We start from the raw sequence: 22,564 nt of genomic DNA, 5'->3' as shown, positions 1-22,564 counted from the left end.
GTTTGTTTCTTACTTTTGATCCTGCCAGCTTCTTCTAAAATCCTAAAATGTTGGAGTTCTAACCGATAACCGCCAAAATAATCTGGCCATACTGTTCTGCGATGACCATGGGCCAACAATAACATGAGCCACTTAGATGTCGACTTTCAAATTGATCGTTAACATGGTGGTCGACAAAGAACTTTCGGGAAGGAAGATGCCTTCCCAATTGGGAATTACTACTCATTTTTAACTAAAAGTTATTTCTATCTATATTTCAACCTCGTTGATAGCTTCAATCAAGCAAAGAATTCCATATTGATAAAGGAGATGTTCAGTTTATTGTTAGAATGTAATGTTTTCCCATTTTTTTTTAATTGCCCGTTCTCATCTGACGCTCCTTGTACGCTTTTCTACCCAGCTCAACCGCAACCGGATAGCGTGACTTACCACCCTCCGCACCATCCCGTTCCTGCTGCTCCTGATGCACTTGCTCAATGATGTTCTCCACGAACTTGGTCAACCCGTAGCACAGCTGTTCGAAAATACGCGCCTCGTGCTCGTTCTCCGGCAGCCCCAGGTAGCACTGCAGCGTGACCTGCAACGTATCGTACAGCACTTTCGTTTCCGGTGCCAGCCGCTGGGGACGGTTGTGCTGCATCTTTACAATTAGCTCGGGCATTTTGTCGAATATCCGATTGGCCAACGTTTCGAACGCTACCTTGCGCAAACTGCAATGCAAATTTTTGTAGATCAGCTCGGAATTTCGAGGCAGTTTTATAGCGGACTGTTGCCCTTGCGCCGAGGCTAGCTTTTCCGTTCCTCTGCGGAAGAGATTGGTGAGTTCCGTTAGTGAGTGGAACATGCGAGACATCAAAACGACCTTACCTCAGCTCGCTGATCAGTCCCTTTATACGCTCGATCGCCGCGTCCTTCATTCGTCTGCCGTGCCTTTCGAGCGTTTCCTCCAGATGGGCCACCTTCGGACGTGCCAGCTTCTCTATGCGCTCATACTGAGGACCTCCAGCAGTGACGGAGGGTGTCGTTTCGCGAGCAGGTTCTTGCACGGCTGGTGTCGCATCGGTCTCTTCTGCAATGCTCGACATTCGTGGCTCGAAGGATTGCGACAGTACGGATATGCGGGAAACGTCCGTTTCTTCCTCCATCTCTTCTTCTTGCAGCTCTTCAAGCGCTTCCTCCATCTCTTCTACCACTTCCTCTTCCTGTTCCACGATTTCGGATTGCTCTTCATTTTCCCCACCGGCCATGATTTCGAGAACGGGTTTGTTACGGGCTTTATGCACGAGAAATTTTGAAAGCTGATCGTTACCATCCAACGGTGGAAAAGTGTTTGAGCCCGCCAAAACACGACCCGCTGGTTACTATGATTGAAAGTGCTGAGCTCGAACATTTTGAAACGCCTTCGTGCACCGTACCATTCGCCCATGTTCATCATAAACGTGAAATGCCGATTATTGTTACAATTTATTTTAATTCGACTTACAAATACAGTTTACGTTGGCCATTACGCGCTCTTCTCCACTATTCGCTTATGTATGAAATGGAACTTGTCGAACAAACCTTACACCTACATTACGAGGGACATGAAACACCCCGCACCCACCCTACTCCAGGGTAGGCATTTTCTGCTTCGACTGCGACTCGTGCCATGCCTTGTTGATCATGCGCTTCGTTTCCGGGTCGCCCGACTCGTACAGCTGCTGCATAATGTTCATCAGGCCGGCGGACGGATCGTCGCTCGTCGCCTTCTTGCCGTCAGACATCCGTTCGTCCTTCAGGTCCTGCAGCCGCTTGGCCGTCAGCGTCAGGTGGGCCCACTTGGCCGGTCCCTGCTTGGCCAGGTAGATCGCCACCATGTCGGACTTGACGCGCCGGTAGCTCTTTTCCGCGTCGATCGAGTTGAGCAGATTGTTCACGACGAATATGTAGTCCTTGTTGTTCAGATCGCTAATCACCAGCTGGAACGAGTTTTCGGTAAACTCCACGTTCACGTTATCTTCCGGCACCTGCTGCACGCCGTTCACCGTGACGAAGATTTTGATAAACTTGTCGCTCTGGTCCCACGCGTACTCCTTCAGCTCGACCTGATAGCGCCGGACGTCACCGGGCACGGAGGTCTGGACCGGTCGTGCAACGGTCTGTTCGCTGCTGGCCGCCTGGGCGGCAAGCAGATCCCGCTGCCGCTGTATGTCCGTCTCCAGCTTGCGAATGTCGATGGCCAGCATCTGTTGCACCCGGCTGCGCTGGGCACTCCCTGCCAGCTTACGCATCTCCTCCAGGTCTAGCGTCAGCTGTGGAGAAGAAAGAAAGGAAACACGACCGCGGGTGTGTTAGAGGCCAAGAGCGTTCACTATTGAGCACGCTGCACCGTGTTGCTTACGTTTTCGATCGCTTCACGAGACATTCTTGTGTGTGATAGCTCGCGGGAATACAGGTTTTCTTGCGCAGTGGGGGGAAAATCGTTCAACAATTGAGAAGCACGCACACGCACGTTTCGGGACTGGCGTTTCAGCCTTTTCGCTTGCTGATGAATTGATTCAGAACTTTGACAGAACGGGATGCTGCTTCTTCTTGACGTTTCCCGAAATTTCCAGCGCCGGTATCACAGTGGTCGAGGTAAATCCAATTTCAAACATGATTTCTTAAAAAATGCACAAAATAGGACACAAAAGCACGTTTTGCTTAGTTTTTCAAATATTTGAAAAAGCTTCTTTATTAACGTTAAGGCAATATTACATGTTTATAATTGTAAAACAAGTATTTCATGTTCTGACCGCTTGCCACTCCCACTGTGCCAACCTGTCAACGGGAACAAAGGTGAATTCGGCGAAGGAAAAAAGCGGGAACCACTGATAACAAACGTCACGGCGTCGAGGGCATCGATTTTCCACGAACACCACCCACCGTGCACCGAAATAAACAAAACAAACTACCCACGGGCACCACTTTCTTGTTCGCGCTCAGCGTAGCACCTTTCTACCCACCGGAAACGGGGATCCACGCTTTGAAGGACACGGCTAGCAGGACACGTAAACGAGCAACAGTAACAGGAAGAAAAAAAAAAGGTCGTGCAGGCAATCCCGAGTGGTGCTTCATTTTGCTCGAGTACTATTCAAACCCATCTGGAAAGGGTGCGCGATCAGCAAAAAGGTTCCGTGAGAGCGCGGTGAAGGAGATACCCGTGAGCTGCTATTGTTTTAGCGGCATTGGAGACTAATTTGCCTGCCGCAGGTTCGTGCTTCCTTTGCCATTGCTATCCCAGTTGGCCACGCTCGGTCGGTCGCGGTGTTTTGTGTGTGTGCACTTCGTGTCTACGTCAAAGTGCGCCTGTCGTCGTCGTCGTCGTCGCTGGGCGGATACCGCGCCGGGGACATTCTTTCGCATCGCACCCGTTGCGTAGTCGTTCAAGATAGGTCAAACTAGAAGCATGTCCATGAACGAGGGCATTGCAGTGGTCACGAAGGTGGTATCGACCGGTGTGCGCCGTGCCCCGGAACCGGCCACGGTGCTGACGCGCGAAGATCTTGACGCAGGCCCGGTCAGCTTGGACGAAATCGAACCAGGCCTTTGGCTGGGCAATGCGTCCGCCGCGGCCGACGTCGGCACGCTGGAAAGGCACACCATCCGGAGCATCCTGTCGGTGGATTCCGTGCCGCTGCCGGTGCACATCACCGACCATCCGAATCTTCGCGTGCGCCACATCCAGGCGGCCGACGTGCCCCGCGAAGACCTGATACGGCACTTCGAGGATAGCAATCGGTTCATCGCGGACAGCCTGGCCGAGGGCCGTCACGTGCTGGTGCACTGCTACTTCGGCGTGAGCCGCAGTGCCACGATTATGATTGCGTACATCATGCAAAAGTATCGGCTCGGGTACGAGGCCGCCTTCCAGCGGGTGAAGGCGAAGCGGCGCTTCGTGATGCCGAATCCGGGCTTCGTCAATCAGCTCAAGCTGTACGGGCGCATGGCGTACCGGATCGATCGCACGAACGAGCGGTACAAACTGTTCCGCCTGCGGCTGGCGGGCGACAATGTGCGGAAAGCCAAACGGCTGCCGACGGAGTGCATGGACGTGGTGAAGCCGGACCCGGGCGTGACGCAGGAATCGCCCGAACCGTACGTGTACCGGTGCCGCAAGTGTCGACGGGTGGTTGCGTCCCGGAGCAACCTGCTGCTGCACAAACCGAAATCGGCCACGGTGGCACATTCGCCGGCAAAGGTTGGCCGCGAACCAGAAGCTACACTTGAGGAGGAGGAGGGGGAGGAAGAGGAGCAAGAAGGGACTGGTGGCGACGGTGCTGAGGGTGGCAGCAGACCGCACGAAGCTGATGGAGAAAATGTGCCAGACGGTACCATGGCAACGGGATCATCAGCTGTGGACGGTGGCGGGGTGAACGAGCTGGGCGAGAAAGTGCGCCGCTGTTCGATTAGCAGCGAGCATAGCAACCGGTCGTCGGAGAAGGATACGCCGATGTGCAACAAAATATTCTTCATCGAGCCGCTCGCCTGGATGACGGACATCTACCGCAACACGCAGGGCCGGCTGTACTGTCCGAAGTGTACGGTCAAGCTGGGCAGTTTCAACTGGGTAATGGGTAAGTGTTGGAGGGCAGCGGGTTGAACACTTTCAATTGCTGCCGAAATGTTGGTTAATGTGAACCCCATACGCTATTGTTGTCCCTTTCCAGCCACCAAATGTCCGTGCGGAGCGGAAATATTTCCAGCGTTTTATCTTGTTCCCTCGAAAACGGAATACTCGACCGTGGTTCAAAACGTGCAAGTGACGGTGTAATTCAGTTTGGTCGAGCGCACCTTTGAGCGATACCAAAGATAGCAACAACAGCAGCAGGAGCAGCAGCAGTATGTGTGAGGAAGCGAGCGGCCCAGCTTCATACAATATTTATTGTCGCCCTTTATTTATTATTGCTGCCCAATTTCATTATGTTTGAGGATTTGCGTCATGAGGACTTTGTTTAGGGTAAATGGAATCGACAAGCGTGTGAACATGGCAGCCAGCAGCTCATCACAGCACCGATCTTCATGGAGAAAGGATTCAAAGGAGCCGTACCCATAGGAAGAATGGCGTATTTTTTGAAGAGGACAGATAAGAGATACTTGAAACGCGGGAAAGAAGGGAGAAGAGAAAAAAAACGCTTCACAATAGCTGATGCTGCGGTGGCGGCAGCTGGAAAACTTTCTCATCGCGAATGGCGCATGGCGGTGGTCGGCCGTGCTGTGATCGATGGAAAATAGCTAAAAATAGGTCAATTGGCGTATTTACACATCCTTCTCGTGTGGCTGAACATCAAATGGAACGATGGTTATGACGGCGATGATGATGATGATGGTGATGATGATGAGTTATACGACAATGACACATTGACGCGAGAAACTCTCGTCATCCTGGTTTGAGTGATCGACAAAAAAAGAAGGAAACCGACAGCAGCGCAGCAGTGAAATAGGATTCTTTTCCCATGGCATCGTCCGTCGACGAATGGGAAGGAATGGGAAGTAATGAAATCGATATAGGATTAGAGCGGCATAGAAATGGAAGAAACCTCAACACAAACAATTATCACACCAGACCGGAAGTGAAACAATGAAACGACGAGATGTCCTTCCGAGTGTAACGATTACAGCCACGCTCTGCACACAATGGCTTTTGTTTCAGCATACGCCTTGCCTTTCTAACAGATTTTTTTAAAATATTTGTGGACAAATTTTTGTTCTTTTAATTTCAAGACTTGCTTACAAGTGACTGATGCGCGCAAAAACTACCTTCTTTGGATTAGGCTCCACCAAAGCCGAAGCTGCTGCTGCCACGATACAATTGAATTGATACTACAAAAGCGTCTTCCGGCAGCCAGGAAAAAAAGTAGAAAAAAAGTTATTTATGAGCCAAAAACATTTGCAAAAGAGCTTCTACCGTTTAGTATACATTGTTCTACGTAAGTATTATGCTGCTTTGCATTGCAAGCGGTCGTTGGCGTTGAAGGAAGATAAAATAGCATCTAGCAGTAGGCAAGCAGAGAAAACCAGTAGAGAAACGTATTTAATCTTCTGTAGAAAACATGCGTAGCAAGAAAAAAGAGAAAAGGCATTGCTCTCTCTCTCTATCTCTCTCTCTCTTAACGTAACAATACAATAATCTATACAATTTGCTACCTTATTTACGGACTTAGAAAATTGTGTCGTGCTAGTTGTCGTACTGCAGAAACGGGAAAACACACATACACACACACACACACACACACACACACACACACACACACACACACACACACACACACACACACACACACACACACACACACACACACACACACACACACACACACACACACACACACACACACACACACACACACACACACACACACACACACACACACACACACACACACACACACACACACACACACACACACACACACACACACACACACACACACACACACACACACACACACACACACACACACACACACACACACACACACACACACACACACACACACACCGTAAAGCATTATTTACGATTGCAAAACCAAACGAAAAGGGAAGAGATAAACAAATATACCACTGCTATTGTTGAGGGTCAGTGTAAGGAGAACAATACACGACAGGCAAAACAAACGCACACAATGCGCAACTTGATTTCGGCTATACGGGTTTTGCGAATAATGATTTGTTGCAAAACGAAAGCTCCTAAATTGGGCAAAACGTGGTCCGGCGGGAGTGTGTTCATCGAATCGCGAGGTACCGATGATAAGATCACTGTAAAACAAAGGTCGCAATTAACTTTGAACTATCATATACACAACAAAGCTAGGCTCGCATACATATTTACTCATCGGGATAATCACTTTTTGGTGCATTAGGCAAACAATACATACGAGACTAATGGACAAGAAATATTTAATCCAAGATAAAATCCCAGCCGACTGGAAAAATAAGCTTTCCAAATTGGTAAAATGAAGGCGAACCATTGCATGACAACAATTAGTGTGGGTGTGTGTAGACGACAACATAAAATAATCCAAATTATTTACGAACACCGGCACCACTACTAACACCGAACAAAAAAAAAAAACTGGGAATATACGGGTGACTGACACACATACAAATACACACAAGCTTAATATGTGGGAATCGTATAAAAATAATAGAGGACCTTTCAAAGGATCCGCTCACAATATAGTTATATAGCAAGCGAAAGTTAATTGAAATAATCAAACTCAAGATAATCAAATTTGCATATTGTTTTGTGGTACGGGAATGGGAAAAGCAGGAAAGCCCCGTCGTCTTCGTGCAACTATTAGTAGTAGCAGAGCTCGTTTTACCCTGCATCGTACACAGTATGGCTGTTGCAGGTAAAATCAAACATTATACAAAGTACATAATGAAATAAAAAAAATCAAATTCTACTTCAATAAATCAACAATATCACGCAGCTAAACTGTTATTCTAAACGAAACATCTCTTTCCACTGCCTTTTGTGGACGCAACCTGTTCCAATTTTACTCTACAAAAACGCATAGTGAAGCTGTTTTGCCACCAAAATGAAATCGTTGTGATGAGAATCAACATTATCCGAACATCCGGCCATCCGTAGAGTAAACCCATTTCCCGCGTACAGCCGTACGCAATTTTCATTTGTTTGTTGTACAATGTTTGCTTTTTTGTGTATTTTATGTGTATATATATTTTTTGTATAAAAAAGAGAATAAATCACTATTAGAGTTCACTAAAGTCTAAACCACTCTAAACTAGAGGAGATAAAACGTTCTAAACAGTGAGAATGAAATTAATTAGCCAGGGAGTAGAAAATAAAAATGAAAAAAAAAACAATCAGTGGCAATAATGACCAATATCGTAATGCGAAACTGTAACGCCAACTAAACCTCCTCCTCCTCGTGGCCCTGGCTGGCACGATAGATAACAACGAGTGCCACTCTAACCCTGGAAACCAACCCCCGGCAGTACCAAAACAAACAAAAGCTCTAAACTCTAAATAACGTTCAGCGCCTAATCTCGTGTTTCTGTTTCCTCTTCTTCCGCTGCAGTTCCTGTTGCTCGTCTTAAAATCATCCCTATCTAAATTCAACGCGGAGGAGGCGCGCACGCTCCTTTGTGTATACAATTCTAACGATTTACACTGTCCGTTTCCATCTCCATCCATGTGTCAGCGGCACCACCTGAGTAAGCAATCCGCTTGTTTGTTACCGGTCCGAATCGGGGTTTTGGGTTGTTTTTCTTTTTGTTTGTATTATTTTGTTCATAACAAAAGCGATCGCTTAACATCGCCCTTCACTCTCAGTGGTATTTATGTTTCTGTGTGTGCTTTTTTTTGCTTCTTTTTTTTCAAAAGCTCCAACTTATTCTACACTAGCTAACAGAACGAAACACATAACATAATCAACATGGATATAAAAAAAGAAAGAAAGATATAAACTTATGGTCTACACTACCGAAAGAACGCGGTGTACCGAAAGGGATATTTAAAAACTAAACAAACAAACAAAACCTTGGATGGTAGTAGTTGGTGGTGGTGGGTGGTGGGGGTTTTGGAAGGGTTTGGTACTGCAGCAGACGAAAGCAACGAAAACTGCAGCTACATTATTAACACCGTGGCAGAGAATATGTAAAAGACAAATGGAGCTCGACGAATGGATGCTGGATTTAACTTCGCAGACTAACTGGCCATTTTTTAATGTTTTGTTTTGCTATTCCGGAAACGAATGGAAGGTGTTTCTGGTTCTTGTTCTTTTGCTCGCCAATTCATGCTTGCTTTCCTCCCTAATAAGCCTGCCCAATACAAAAACGGATGCACCTGGCGATATTGGAATTCTCTGCTGTACTAATATAATGCAAGCATCTAAGGGATTGATTTTTATGTTAAAAATACATCCAACAGCCATTTTGATTCAATTCCTCCCTAAAATATGTCCTTTCCTTCCTTACACGTAGAGACACACACACACACGGAAGGTGCTTTACTGGTTTCGGTCCTGTGTTCCTTAACTTGCGGCCCTGTTTTTTGCTCCATTTAGTGTGCGTTCCACCACTACCGCGCAACATGTGCCAGCATCCTGTGTACAAGCATAAAAGCTCATGTACGCTTTTCAATTCATGTTCTGGTACCACCATTCCTTGTACCCCATTGCGCGCGCGTGTGTGGTGACCCTGTGTAACGGTGTAATATGATATCGTCGCAGCACTTTTACACCTGTTCTAGCGGCTTGCATGAACCTCCTCTCTCTCTTTTCCCCCTCACACTCGGCACCATTGATTATGTTATTTACAAAAAGGGTTTGTGTTTGTCTTTCGTTTGTTCTGTGTCGGTGTGTTTGCTAGTAACATTGTCGATAGGAAACTTTTCGCCTTAAGTGGGTTTAGTTCGAAAGGGGTGTGTGCTTGCCACAACGCTTGTTGCACAAAAACAAATCCTTTCACTTAGTTTGAGCGCGAAACGGTTTAAAAAACCAACCCACCCCCCCTAACGTCCCTCTAGTAAATGTTTTGTTGTATTTTTTTTCTTCTTTTGTTTGTTTAACTTGAGCGTAATAAAATGTACTACTACCGTCAGCGATGAATTCGGCAAATGGGGGTTTTCCTCTATCTTCACTCGAGATATCAAATTAGCTATAAATACACGACACGCGACCAAACACAGTGTGGCGATCCATCGCTAGGGCGGGCCCCGGTCAGCGTACCCGCCAGGTCATTTCCAAAACAGGTAAATTCGTATTGCACAACTAATGTAATATGCCCTGGTATGTATTGCCGGCGATCTCCTGCAACTGTCGATGACAATCAACCAGCTCGATGGTGGTACCAGGACAATCCAGCTCAGTGCACCTCATCTTTTTGTTCGCCTCTCTTGTTGCTGTCCGAACTCTAGCCGTAATCGTGGACCATGTCTTTTTGTTTTTCGATGTTTGCCCTCCTACTTTTCGACCTCTCCCCCTTTTTTTACACTACAAATAACCACAGAATTCATAGTTCATAGCTCTCAACAGTCGATAGAAACAGGTGGTATGACAGCCCGCTCCCCCCTAGTATGGAAGAACATCGGGCCGGGTCGATGTTACCACCGTCGGTGCCAGAGCCAGACAGAACGCTGTATTGCCGATCGCGGGATTTCGTGATGGTGGTGTCTTTTAGTGACAGTGCTCAGTAACGTCGACGATGACGGACTTTTTCCAACCGAACAGGAAATACCCAAGGGCGGCACCCAGGACCACCGCCAGACAGAGCCACGTGTTGTACGTCATGAAGATCAGCATCAGCAGGAAGCTTAACGTGACCTGTAGGATGTGCAGCAGCGTTTGGAACAGGTGCATCAGCGACAGCATCGTCGGTCTGGAATAGGAGAGGTAAAACGTGAGTATAGAGGGCTAAGGAACCGAGCGGAATGCTTTCCACTGTTTTTCAATGGAATGCCGTCCCCTGTTGATGTCGGTGCACACAATTTGGATAAAAGTTATGGTTTGTTTTATTATCAGAACATTCACTTGCGCGGTTAACCAATGCGAATGCAAAAAGCAAGTGTCAGCGAGGCATAAAATGGGACATTTAAATGGAAGCTAACGACCTTCGGAAGGACACTCTCCATGCCCACGTTAACTCTACTAGTGTGGATTGATTTCGAAGAAAGCCAATATATATCTGTAGTGCCGGCAGCAACCTTACCCCCTCGGCTAACGCACAAACAAACGATGGCACACACTAATTGACATAAATCAAGAGCAGGCAGACACTACTGCACGCTCGGAGACACATGAGGATTCGTAGAAGCAGCGCCCGCACCATCAGCCCCTGTTACTTCGCACCGAGCCAGTCGCTGTGACACTCGCGCTAAGTGAGAAGATAAACTAATCGTAATGGAAGCGACACAACATGCATTCATGCCATTAATTGAGATGGTTTAATTAGCTCCAGCAGCACACGGAGGCTTACGAAGGACACACCCTGCAACACACATCAGAGATTTGAAGGCAAGTTTATTGGTGAAGATTTGCCGGGTGCCTACGGGAACTGCCGTGAGGTTAATATTCGTTGGAATCATTAGGGGACAGGACACACAGAGACATATTAAATGTCCTTCGCTAGCGTCTTAATATTCGCATGTATCGTTAATTTATCCCTATCAGCTTCCAGCTAAAGGTATATTATGGTAAAGCAAGATGGATTGCAGCTGCAATTGCAACAACGTGTTAGAACATCATTCCTAAAATGGAAAATTAAAACAAAACGTGCAGGAAAGTGTTAAGAGATTTGTTCTCGCCAGTGTCCAAGAAAACTCAGTTCCACGTCGGATTAAAAATCAGCGTCCGACAGTGTTCGTGCCATTAAATCACTTATAAACCCCCAGAACGTGACCCCATAAGTGGCCCGCCAAGGAGATTTTTCCAATGTGTGTACGTTCATGCTTTCATGCTCAACGATGCATGTTTTTCCCCTCCACAAATCCACTCCATGCTGGTAATGCAACCAGCATAAGAGCAGGCAGAAGATTAAACAAAAAAACGAAGCTTGTAATGGTATTGAAAAAGTTTGACCAGAAAGCCAAGAAGGTGGAGCGACTTTTCTTGTGCAGATATAAGCGTCAACACAGCAGCAGCAGCAGCAGCAGTGGGCAACTGACAGCAAAAACATTCTCAGATTCCCTATAATACGATTATAAGTTGGTTTTGCCACTGGCTCCTGTAGAGGGTTGCTTCGCAGTGTGGCCTGCAGGGGAAAAGGACAAACAAATCAAACGCGAATATTCATACCTGTACTGGGTTCTGCAGATAAGACGCAACACAGTAAAAAAAAGCGCACACCCAACCAGTCGGGGCGCAGTAGCAGTAGCAGTGACATGCAGTGTAATCGTCCAATCCCCCCCGCAGCGTGGCCCAGCAGCAGAAGGAGGAAAAGCGGCGGATGAAATGAAATGCAAAAAAAAATGAGTCCGTGAAAAAGAACATGCCAGCACGCAGGGTAGTAAATGGAAAATGCACAAAAGCCTAGAGAGCGGGTAGGTGCAACCAAGGGTTTATGTATGTTATGGGAAAGGTATGAGCCAGATGTAGAGCTAGTGCGGCCCTTAAGGCGAAAGATAAAATTTAAAAAAAAAACCCATACCGACAGATAGTACGGATTTTCCTTTTTCTGTCTAGCTTGGGGTGTGTTTGTGTGCGAAATTTACATTAGCAGTGGAAAGGCTTTCAATGGAGATAGTGGAAGAGGTAAATGTATGTTTCAGCATTCACTGTCTTCCTCTTCGTTTCATGCAAACTAACGCAAAGTGCTTATTAAACAAAAAGTTAAAGTTAAATGCAAAAAAGCCTAATAAGCTTTAAATTTAAATTCCGTTATTATAACTGTGTAGTGTAGCTTAAAATAAAAACAATTGAAAAATCCTAATTCAAGAAGAAGCTAATCCTTAGCACGCGAGAGGGAGATGGTGCAGAGGGACGGGTTGTTGTTGTGGATGAAAATGTATTTACAATATGATTGAACAAAACTTACGGTTGCTTGTGGATCACTTCGCCAACCATGCTGTGGTTTTGTCCATTTATTGATGATATCCGGTGTTGATAGCAAAACACGGTCGCATTCACGGCGCAAATGGGATAAGACGAAGGGTTTTCCGAAATGTTTCCGATGCGATGCGGCGATGAATGTGGCGCGAATGTAGGTAGAGCAGGGTAAGGTTGATGAGATGATGGTTTCGTGTGGTTTGGGTATGTTGAATGCATTTGTACACAGCAGCGGCGATACGATTGGATTTCATTGTTGACGAGCGCAACAGGACATTTGTCGTAGAACGTTGCACCATCCCAAAATCGATCGGGACACATCGTTGACATGACAGACAGCAGCAGCAGCAGCAGGAATGTAAGTGAAAGGATGAAACCAAACCGAGGGGGAAAAACAATACACAAAAAGAACGAGAAAATTGTGTGAGAAAATGGCATGTTTCGGGTGGCGGGGGTCTTCCACTCAACCCGCCCAACCGCCTCAGAGCGAACGGTGCAGCACCATTCGCGCCGTTTGATGGGAAGGGGATCGTAAGGGAAGCTCTGAGCTCTCGTAGTCTCTAGAATGGAATGTTTCCATTCCGCGCACGAGCCGTAATGGAATTGGCGATAAGCGATCTGCTGCCTCTCTCCTGCAAAATTTCGAGACGAAACTTACTGCACAATGCGGGCGCCCTCCTCGTTCAGCCCGCCGGGCGTGCCGGTGCCGCTGGCTCCGTTTAGACCGTCGCCCACGCCGGCACCGCCGGCCCGGTCGTCGGTGGCTGTGCCGCCGGCCACCGTCACCCCGTTGCCGTTGCTTTTCTCCGTCACGGTGACCGGGCGGTACTGGAGCGCGTTGTACGTTCGCCAGAACAGATGCTCCCGGTAGTACTTCAAGCCCTCGTACAGTGCGGCCATCACGAAGATGAGCAGCATCGACCAGAGCAGCCCGCTCAGGCTATCGATTTTCCACTGCTCGAACAGAATCGTCTCATCGTAGCCGCCGTGAAACTGCAAAGGGAAATATAAGCGAGCGTGGAATGAACATTGGATGCCCTCACCACCATCAACGAGCACACTACTGCCACACTACACTCACCGACATCGACATCATGTGGTGTACCATTCCGGCAGGGCTGGCCGCACCCATGCCGCCGGCCGCCCCGTGATGGTGATCGTGCGCCCCATGATCCATCATCGTGTGATCGTGTGCACTGTGGTCCACTGTCCCGTGCCCGGTGTGTCCTGCGTGCGCTCCTCCACTCGACATGTTTGCGTGCTGGCTGTAGTCGTGATGCTCGGAATGGTCCATAAGTAATGGGTAGTGGAGCTCGCGAAACCGTCCTACGGCCGTGTACCGGGGATGATGTGTGTTTGTGTCTGTGTGTGTGTGTGGCTTACAGCAACGTCACTGTGCCGCCTCCCTCTCTTGTGACCCTTTTTGTTCCTGGTTCCTGTGCACGGTCGTCTCGGGTGCGTTTGGTCACGAGGGAAGACTAAAAGTTGCTTAAAGGCCTGCAAAAGAAGTGGAAGCAAAAACCGAGACGACCGAATGAAAAATAACTTTTATGGAGGACATATTTCACACGCTGGGTGACGTCCGCCCACGACGAGCGGATATAGGTACGAGGGTGTGGGATGATAATGCTTTCAGAAGCAGGACGAGGTAAAAGTCAACTCCTTTTTGCTTTTTTTGCACTGGTAATGACTTTTCTTTTCACCGCCGGTCAAAGCCGAACCGATCTCCCAACTCAGAACTCACACACACACACATACAGACACAAAGTGCTCACTCCTGGCACGAAGGACCCCCTAGAGACCGACGACGTTGAGACCAAAAATTAATTGATTCCACACCATTCCATTGGTCGGTGTCGCTCCGCCAAAACGATTAGAAATGCATTCCGGCAACCCAACCGAGCAGCACACTACCCGCACGTAGTAGTATATGCACAGCACGGATGAGTTTGCACAGTTCCCGGTTGCCCTCTCCCGCCCGTTACCGTGTCGTGTACGCGAAGAATGTCGCAAGGAATTTATCACGTTTAGAGCGTGTTCCTGCACACTTCCGGCAGAAACGGCGTAGATTGCGGGCACCATTCGTAGCAGATGCAAGGGGGGGGGAGGAGAACTTTTCACTTCCGCCACTAGTAGACTAGTTTGTCTAAGCCAACGAGCGGGAAAATAGCGGTAGAATAGATATAGGGGAAGGGACTTCGTATTACTCTCTCCGCCCAAAATGTGCCATCCGGCCACTGTTAATGGTGTTAGGGTACGAACGTACCAAACCAAGGACTAAGGCCTGTGCGAGGATGCCACTTTTTCGCGCTCTCTTTGACATCTCCTTTTCCTAGGCGTCGCACACGTTTGCACAGAGTTCCTCCCAGATAACAGCAACACACCAAACCCTCCCCAAAAAAACAACCTTTTAATCCCTTTCAAAAACCGGTTAAAAAGTGAAGCATTTTCACGCCATTGGAAAAGCGCAATTCGGTGCGGAATTTGGCATTTAGTACGCATTCCGCCGCTCTCGTGCGCCTGGTCTGGCCTTGCTTTAGCCGGTCCTCCTTCGATGGAGGAGCCGTTTCAGACAAATGCTGCGAGGAGCCAAAAGCTCAATAGACCATAACATTGGACTTTTTTGAGGTGGTTAGGAGAGTTGAAAAAAGCTATCAACACGTAGCGCGTGCCATACCATAAACAAAAGGGAAAAAAAGAGGAAAGTACAAAAACGCAATAATTGGAACGAATAATGCTATTGATCGATTGCATCGCTTGAGGACATTCCTGAGCATGGATGGAGGAGAAAGGACTAACCACTACCGTTCAGTTCGGTTGGACGTACGATGAATAGAATGTTTTCAACTCATTTGCATGAATTCGTTTCCCGTTTTTTCCTCCCGTGGTTATGCATATGGTTAGCCTAAATTCAAACCAAATCCTTGTCCGCTTGATGTCACTTTTATAATCGATCCAACTGCAACGCTCTTCAGAGCAACCGGATGAACATGGTCCTACCAACAAACAGCACGCCGAAACAAAAAAAACCCAAAACATCTACTCCCTGCTGCTGTTTGAATAAACACGACACTCGGCAACACCAGTGTGTGTGGATCTGATTTTAATTACACATTCAACATTTGGTCAAATTAGTGCAATCCGTGTGCTGCATATTATGCATCGCTTACCGCACGCGACTGCATCCGGAACTGTTGGTCGTACTGAGAACATTTCTACGGTTGAATAATTTTCGTGCGAAATTCCTGTTCCAGTTTATAATAAATTCGGACATTAAGCTTCCGCGATAGCCGAGGAGGAGAAGCAGGAGGAAGAGGAGGATGATAAATCTCATGAGTTTGAATAATAAAGCCCAAATTCAATCAGCCGAACAGGATAATTGTGCTGACTGTATATTGAGAATATTGAGCTAGTTACTGAACCGCTAAGCTCGCTAGTAACTTCGATATTAAATGTCCAATTTACAATGCTGTGCCAACTGAAGGGCTCCAACTTTGTGCTGTGCATTGCAATCATTGTAATATATACAATACAATTCCCAACAGCCTCATATTAATATCAGTGCTGGAAATTTCCATGTTCAACATCTCAAACCGCATCTACCGCCTCCAATCTTTTATCTCAAAACAACTGGACCTTGTGTCGCAAAACGGCTCTGGCAAGAGGGCAATCAAAAACTAATGTGGTTTATCCCGACCACAATAAGGTGATAAGGTGACGAAGTAAAAGCATATTCTAGCCACTTCTTGCTCCTGCTACTGCTGCTGCACAAGATGGCAACTTGCACAGCTGGTGGAAGTGAGTGTTTGATGCAGGGAGGAGTCATTTTGTTTTATACACAAGCAGACGCATCCATAGAGCCGTAGTTGGTGTAGGACAACTACGGACGCCGGCGTGTAGCCAGATTTCCCTACAGACTGGATCACCACCACCACCACCACTTGCTTGTGGATCACGGTTAAAGTCCGTGTCAAGTGGGCAACACCGATGGGCAGGACACGGTGTGCGAGGTGTCAGAAAAATGTATAAAATTTTGCATAATTCATAAGATAGAAGAAGGTTGCTGCTCCCGCTTAGTTTCGATACTATATTTTAGTAAGCTGTCGTTACTGCTGCTTCATTTCACAATCTCACTATCTGTATAGCTAAAGTTTTAATCCGAAAGCATATCACAACACAATGCAAGGGATCTGATCTTGATGTTATCCTCCTTTGTCCTCCGCTTATATTTTCATAATTTAACATGAAAAGGAGTTAGAGTTTTACGTGACATTATTCTGACCCTGTGCTAATGCACTGCTGGTTCGTGGAATAATTACCAAAGAAAAACGAGCAAATAGAACAAAATAGCAACTGAAGAAAAACAAATCACAGAAACAATAGTGGCCGACGGAACGAAAAGCAAAAAAACGCCCCTTTTTGCAAGGTTTTGATCACTTCAATGTTCACACAACCCGTCCCCACTGTCCGAGAACGGATGCTGCTCAGTACTGTGGCCACCCCCCGGTTGCCGGGTGCAGCACGGAACGTGCACTGAATTGTTTCGATCCCGCCACCAATTAGCGACAATTGTCCATCGGCCGCAATCTGAGACGAGAGAATATCACTCTCGAGTCCCCGCATGTACATATGGGCGCGCGGACGCGATGAACCCCCCGGTCTGGTTGTGATTTGGGTGTGTCGGCATGGATTTGAATCACTGCTTGATTGTGTTTGTGGATGTGTTACGTTCTGGTCACACAATTCCGGTGTAGAATTTTCCCACTTCCGGGGTGACTGATACACGCAATCTCCCTTATCCCTTCTGTCACCCAACCGTCCGTGCAGGCCACAATTAAGTTTGTCCGGTCCGGTGACGAAGTGGTCGTACGATGAGGTGATGATAGGTGATGGTGGTGATGAGATTGTACGTGGCTACAGCTAACTTCCTCACCAACATCGCTACGACGGGTTGTGGACGTGGTGAACGAACCGCGACGCACCTTTTGCTGCGACCAGATACAGCTCCGACCGCTGCCGCGCACACATGCACGCCTTCGCGTATGGAAATTGGACTCGTATTAATGCAAAACTTCAATTGAATTCGTAGTTCCTTTTTTTTTGCTTTTTGAGTTCTCTTCGATTCGGAGCCGCTCGAACGGTACAAAACCTTATCAACGACCGTCGTCGTGTGTGTGTTTACGAACCGACGGTGTTGGTTTATGGCAGTAGCTCCCGACCAGAGATCATTGTCCGTCTCTGAGGGGTTGTTTGGTGCGAGGGTTGAACACACGCTGATATTGATCATGTTTACAGCGGTACGTGATGGGTCGGTTTCGATTGAAAAGGGGGGGGGGGGGGGAGCTCCCTCTAGGGGGGAGTACAATATAGTAAACAAACAACGGAATCGATTGCCCGAGCACGATCCTTGGCTTCCACGTTGTTTCTGATCACGTACCGATATATGTGGGTCAGGATGATATTTCAATTATACCAACGACAAATGGAGGGAGCAAAAATGGAGCATCATCCCAATAGCGGGACAGCCCAATAGCAAAAGAATGCGGTGTGCAGCATGTTAAAAACATGCACCGCATAACGATTAATGTGTCCATGAGGTACGGTGATAATTAAATTTACATCCTTGATTGCAAATGCAAGAAGTAAAAAAAACAAAAACGGTGTAGCAATCGCCTGTTTTTAGCATTCTCAACTTTAACCGACAGAACAACCTGCAAAGCCCCAAGGCACTTACAGGGATTATAGGAGCAAAAATAACAAAAAAAAAGACACGTACATAAATGCTGCAAGCTCAAAAGACATTCATTACCTCGCCTAAGCCAACGAAGCAAGAAAGATATTATATATTTAAAAAAAGGTTGGGCAACAAACAAACCCTCCAAAATGAGAAATATGTACACGCCTTTCACCACCGTCGACAACGTCCTGAATTGTGAAGCTCACTTCCCGAAGTGCAAAAGCTCGCCCAGTCAGCGAACAACATTCCAACCAACCAACACTCGGGTGGTGCATGGGTTGGGTGGCTGTGGTACACAGGGTAGTAGTAGCTTGCTTCACCCAGCTTTAGGCATTAGAAAACAACGGACGCTCGAAAATCGACCAAACTGGATGACCTTGTGCTGTGGGGCGACTGACTGACTGACTGACTGACTGGTTCGGTGGACGGTAAGCAAGCTCTGATCGTGGTGGTGGTAGTGACTCTATCGTCATAGTAGCAGTAATTCAAAAGCCAGCGTTTGGACACGCCAGAAACCCACCTTTACCAGCTTCGAACCCATAATGACTTCTTCCGAAACAGCGCACGAAACTTCATTTATCGTGAGCAGTTTTTCATTGAAAGCCACAGCTGCTGTGGAACTGTGTTCGTTAGCTGGACCACGTTCACCATGTGCCCAACAACCTTGAGCGGGGGTGAATCGAGCCAAGATGTCGGGCTGCCCTGGACCAAATTATGTCCACCTCTTGTGGGGCCACTTGTTTGAGTGTTTTGAAGCTAACGACAATGGTGGTGTTCACAGTAAATTTGTTTCCTATTGGACGCGCTTTCAATTTCCATTTAGATTAAATTTGGTGTCTGTTTGGTTCTGCCTCCGCCCAAGACGGAGGAGCCCGTTAGCAAGCTGCCAATACCCCAATACCAACCCACAATCTTCTGCCTGAGCGGATTTGTCCGGTACGGTTGCCTTCCAGCAAAGTTGACGATTCTCCGCTAAAGAGTTGTTGTTCTAAACAAACAACGCCGCACACCCACTGTTTGTGCATCGTTTAACGCATCGTTGCAAAGCTTACTTTTCCCCGCGAAGGAGCGATTATGGGGCGTAGTTTCGGATTGCTTCGTATCCTGCGCAGTCCAGCAGTGTACATTTTCATCGAGCAATAATTACACTTAATTAGATCGCAACATGCTTTCGCTCCGCTAATAGCTTCATAGAATGGAAATTCTATACTTTTATTAATTCCCTTGCAACGCTCATATCTTACCCTGCAGTGGAATTTAATGTGCTGCCAAGAAGCATATTCTTGGAAAAATTGCTCAAAAAGATCAAAAACAACACGAGAAGATGCTGTCAGAAGCACACAAACACAAAAAAGAACCATTGCAAGTTTTTCAGATTCCATCTCTCTTCGTCTGTTCCCAATAATGTGAATACGTTCATCAGAAAACGGTAATTGAATTTTGGGGAACTTTCTTAAGCAAACGATTAAGCAAGGATGGGAATGAGCGTGGAATGTAAAATAAAGATTATATTATGTTTTTTGTTCTGATCTCAAGAATGTTACGAGATAATTACGTCCGTTTTAGTATTACATTTATAGTCTAAATTTACTATTTCAGTTACACTCGTCACTAACAGAACTAGACATTCAAAATAAAACCTTATTGCAATTCCTTTCATCAATGTGGATGGATTATGAGACATCAAGACATGTACTTTCGCAGGTGTCTGAAATAAACCAATGAATTTAATGTATTCAATAAAACGAATTATAAATTTAAACAAAACATTTGAAGAAGAAAACACCCACAACATTTCTGAGTTTCAACAGAAGCGCGGATTTCTTGGCAATCAAAACGATAAAATGGAAAATGTGTCACACCTAACCAAACACTGTCAATCGTTCCACCTCCTCACTGGAGAGGAAATTGGGGAAAAAAGAAACACAAATCCAATTCCATCTCGCCAATCGACAATGTTCGCTAGTGATGTGATTTTTGATTATGTTTTCCACCTGCCGTACACAATGCGCTGCCAAGTAAACAGCTCCCAAACAGCTGCCGATGTGAAACTTTCCATTCAAACCACTTATGCAACCATTGATAAATTAAAAACTTCTACAACTAACTAGCTAACCAGCTAAACATGATTCAATTTAACATCCCGCGAACTCGGTGCTTTTATTTCTTGATTTACCATGAATTTCGGTGCAAAACCATCGGGAATGCTGCAACTTTGTGTGCTGTCCCGCTAACTTTGGTTTGGGGGTGTAAGAGAGACAGAGAAAGAGAGAGAGAGAGAGAGAGAGAGAGAGAAAGAGAGAGAGAGAGAACCTCCTCAAAATGGTAAAATAAATCGAATCGAATATTCGCTGCCCGATCAACCTTGGGGTTGAGAAGAAAAAGCGAACGAAACTTTCTACAGCAAACCCAACACTCGCGCTGCGCCCGATCCTTGCGATCCTTGGATGCGGCCCCGGGCACAATGTGATTGCTGCAGGCGTTCTCGGTCCTTTCCACTATCCACCAAAATATATTCATCTAATTCTGAACAGATTTTGCACCACCACCACATACGAACTGAAACTCACTCGGCGAGGGGCAAATGCTATTGGACGGAACGGACGAAAGGGGAGCAAATTGGAACGAACTGTCCATTCTGTTATTGGGGAGACTTGTTCAACAAACTATGCGAAATTAAATGTTTAATTAAATAGGATAAATTTCACCCACCGTTCGTTTGCAGGAAGCAATGGGAAAGGGAATGCCGCAGTGGTTGAAGTGTAAATATGAGTTTTAAAAAATAGGAAAAAAAAAGTTTTTTAAATCAATAAAAGAGCAGTGCTGCACAAGTCGGTAAAAATCAATAAAAGAGCAGTGCTGCACTACGTGGAGCTCGAATTATCTAAGATAAGGGCCCTTCACGATTCTAGTCAGTTTTTTGTACGAAGTTTGACAGTTGGAGGCTGAAATCATGTAAACACTCCATACAAAACCACACAAAAAACTAGCCTGCAATTTTCAGTCTAGATTATTCTAGCCTCAAAGCTAGAATTAGATTCTAGTACCTGCTCGAAAAAATGGCAAAACAAGGTGAGGCTTACATTAACCCCAAGGTGCATTAAAGAATCAAAGTGTATGTAGTTCAGATGGTCCCATAGCATGTTTTTTTGTAAACAAATTTGAATATCACTTTTTGACAGAACGAGTGAAAACTTTTGCTCCAACGAGCTTTCTGGAGGCTTGACGAATACTCAAAACACTCTTAAAATCTTCATTCAGAAATATAAGCGATAAAAATCAGCCTTCTAAATTCATACACCTTGGGATAAGCCCACCTGTACATTATACCAGTGGCGGATTAAGGGTTTCGGGGGCCCTAGGCGGAAAGACGAGTTGAGGCCCCTCTGTAAATGGGGAGTAAATGGGGAACAGTAAACTTGAAATACCGCCGGGGCCCCTACGATCATCAGTTGCAGACTCTAAAATTTTTGCTGACGAGGGGGGGGGGGGGGGGGGTGCAAATAATTCGCCAGCCAGGGATCCTTGTCGCTAGTACTCTGTCCATACGGCATACTATAGAATGGCGATCTACGGGGCCCCTAAATCGGCGGGGCCCCAGGCGACCGCCTAGTCCGCCTACTGTTAAATCCGCCACTGTATTATACCCACTTAGATAGCTGCTCGAAAACTGCTATACAATGAAAACAGCTGACAGGCTGAAATGTCAGCCTGCGAACTTAAAACGAAAAGGGCCCCATAGATAGACATTATTTCAGTATGGAAAGTAAACAGAAGTAAATTATTAAGCTTATAGTCTATTTCTCCTGTTTCATGGGATTTCATTTTTAAGTTGTTGCTATCTCACAGCAAGTACAATAATCGGAAACTTTTTTTAAATTATTGCCTATTTTTATAATTTCGCCGACACAAAAGGCATAAGAAAAACTTAAAAAGCACTACTCGCACTTCAGCAATTATGATTCACACAGAAAATGAGTGGCAGATACAGTCTTTGCTGCTAGATTCTGGCAGTAAAGCATCTATTCTTGACAGTGTGCATCAATTTTTGCCTCTAAGGTATACATTCCTGACAGTGTGCACCAGTTTTTGACTCTAACACACCCCTACTATTTTTGTCTGTAAGTAAACAATGTTTGACTATCGTAGGAATCATGATACATTTACAAGGTATTTTAGCAGATTTGTGAAAACTTTAATTTGACAGTATAAAAACACTACAAATACCGTGCAATTTGATCGCAATTTTAAAAACTATTGAGATTCAATAAATTCTCAAGCAAATGTTTACACTTGA

The 22,564-nt window shown here is 46.2% G+C and overlaps 4 protein-coding genes across 12 annotated transcripts in view; 1 reads left to right on the top strand and 3 right to left on the bottom strand.

Moving 5' to 3' along the window:
- Positions 1 to 297: 297 nt before the first annotated feature.
- Positions 298 to 1,345, bottom strand: LOC121590018. Its single transcript, XM_041909347.1, has 2 exons — positions 868 to 1,345; positions 298 to 803 (listed from the first exon to the last, which is right to left on the bottom strand). The coding sequence occupies exons 1-2, from the start codon at positions 1,245 to 1,247 to the stop codon at positions 353 to 355; spliced, it is 831 nt and encodes a 276-aa protein (XP_041765281.1). The 5' UTR covers positions 1,248 to 1,345; the 3' UTR covers positions 298 to 352.
- Positions 1,346 to 1,427: 82 nt separating this feature from the next.
- LOC121590019 (calcyclin-binding protein) lies at positions 1,428 to 2,558 on the bottom strand. Its single transcript, XM_041909348.1, has 2 exons — positions 2,381 to 2,558; positions 1,428 to 2,291 (listed from the first exon to the last, which is right to left on the bottom strand). Exons 1-2 carry the CDS (start codon positions 2,402 to 2,404, stop codon positions 1,605 to 1,607), a joined length of 711 nt encoding a protein of 236 aa, XP_041765282.1. The 5' UTR covers positions 2,405 to 2,558; the 3' UTR covers positions 1,428 to 1,604.
- A 263-nt stretch (positions 2,559 to 2,821) lies between these two features.
- Positions 2,822 to 6,248, top strand: LOC121589795 (dual specificity protein phosphatase MPK-4). Its single transcript, XM_041908952.1, has 2 exons — positions 2,822 to 4,595; positions 4,689 to 6,248. Exons 1-2 carry the CDS (start codon positions 3,428 to 3,430, stop codon positions 4,790 to 4,792), a joined length of 1,272 nt encoding a protein of 423 aa, XP_041764886.1. The 5' UTR covers positions 2,822 to 3,427; the 3' UTR covers positions 4,793 to 6,248.
- A 227-nt stretch (positions 6,249 to 6,475) lies between these two features.
- The window catches only part of LOC121587888 (high affinity copper uptake protein 1), a 28,835-nt gene continuing 12,746 nt past the window's right edge, over positions 6,476 to 22,564 (bottom strand). For 7 of the 9 annotated variants that reach the window (XM_041905177.1, XM_041905176.1, XM_041905174.1 and 4 more), the window contains 5 exons: positions 13,612 to 14,027; positions 13,189 to 13,523; positions 12,520 to 12,549; positions 11,781 to 11,792; positions 6,476 to 10,365 (listed from right to left, as the gene is read on the bottom strand). In XM_041905177.1, the coding sequence (XP_041761111.1) occupies positions 10,164 to 10,365; positions 11,781 to 11,792; positions 12,520 to 12,549; positions 13,189 to 13,523; positions 13,612 to 13,824 (792 nt within the window). In that variant the 5' untranslated portion in view covers positions 13,825 to 14,027 and the 3' untranslated portion in view covers positions 6,476 to 10,163. The remainder of the gene's footprint in view (positions 10,366 to 11,780; positions 11,793 to 12,519; positions 12,550 to 13,188; positions 13,524 to 13,611; positions 14,028 to 22,564) is intronic. The other 2 variants (XM_041905181.1, XM_041905182.1) reach the window with 2 other exon arrangements.

Source organism: Anopheles merus, chromosome 2R (genome assembly GCF_017562075.2).
Source record: "Anopheles merus strain MAF chromosome 2R, AmerM5.1, whole genome shotgun sequence".
NCBI lineage: Eukaryota > Metazoa > Arthropoda > Insecta > Diptera > Culicidae > Anopheles > Anopheles merus.
Note: the sequence above shows the minus strand (reverse complement) of the source record. Positions and strands in the feature narration are given on the sequence as shown.

Excerpts from the sequence above, each read along its gene's own strand:
- LOC121589795 (XM_041908952.1), top strand. The coding sequence starts at position 3,428 with ATGTCCATGAACGAGGGCATTGCAGTGGTCACGAAGGTGGTATCGACC. Across the intron at positions 4,596-4,688 it reads CAGTTTCAACTGGGTAATGG|CCACCAAATGTCCGTGCGGA; the intron begins GTAAGTGTTGGA and ends GTCCCTTTCCAG.
- LOC121590018 (XM_041909347.1), bottom strand. The coding sequence starts at position 1,247 with ATGGCCGGTGGGGAAAATGAAGAGCAATCCGAAATCGTGGAACAGGAA. Across the intron at positions 804-867 it reads GGACTGATCAGCGAGCTGAG|AGGAACGGAAAAGCTAGCCT; the intron begins GTAAGGTCGTTT and ends TCTCTTCCGCAG.
- LOC121590019 (XM_041909348.1), bottom strand. The coding sequence starts at position 2,404 with ATGTCTCGTGAAGCGATCGAAAAC. Across the intron at positions 2,292-2,380 it reads CTCGTGAAGCGATCGAAAAC|CTGACGCTAGACCTGGAGGA; the intron begins GTAAGCAACACG and ends TCTTCTCCACAG.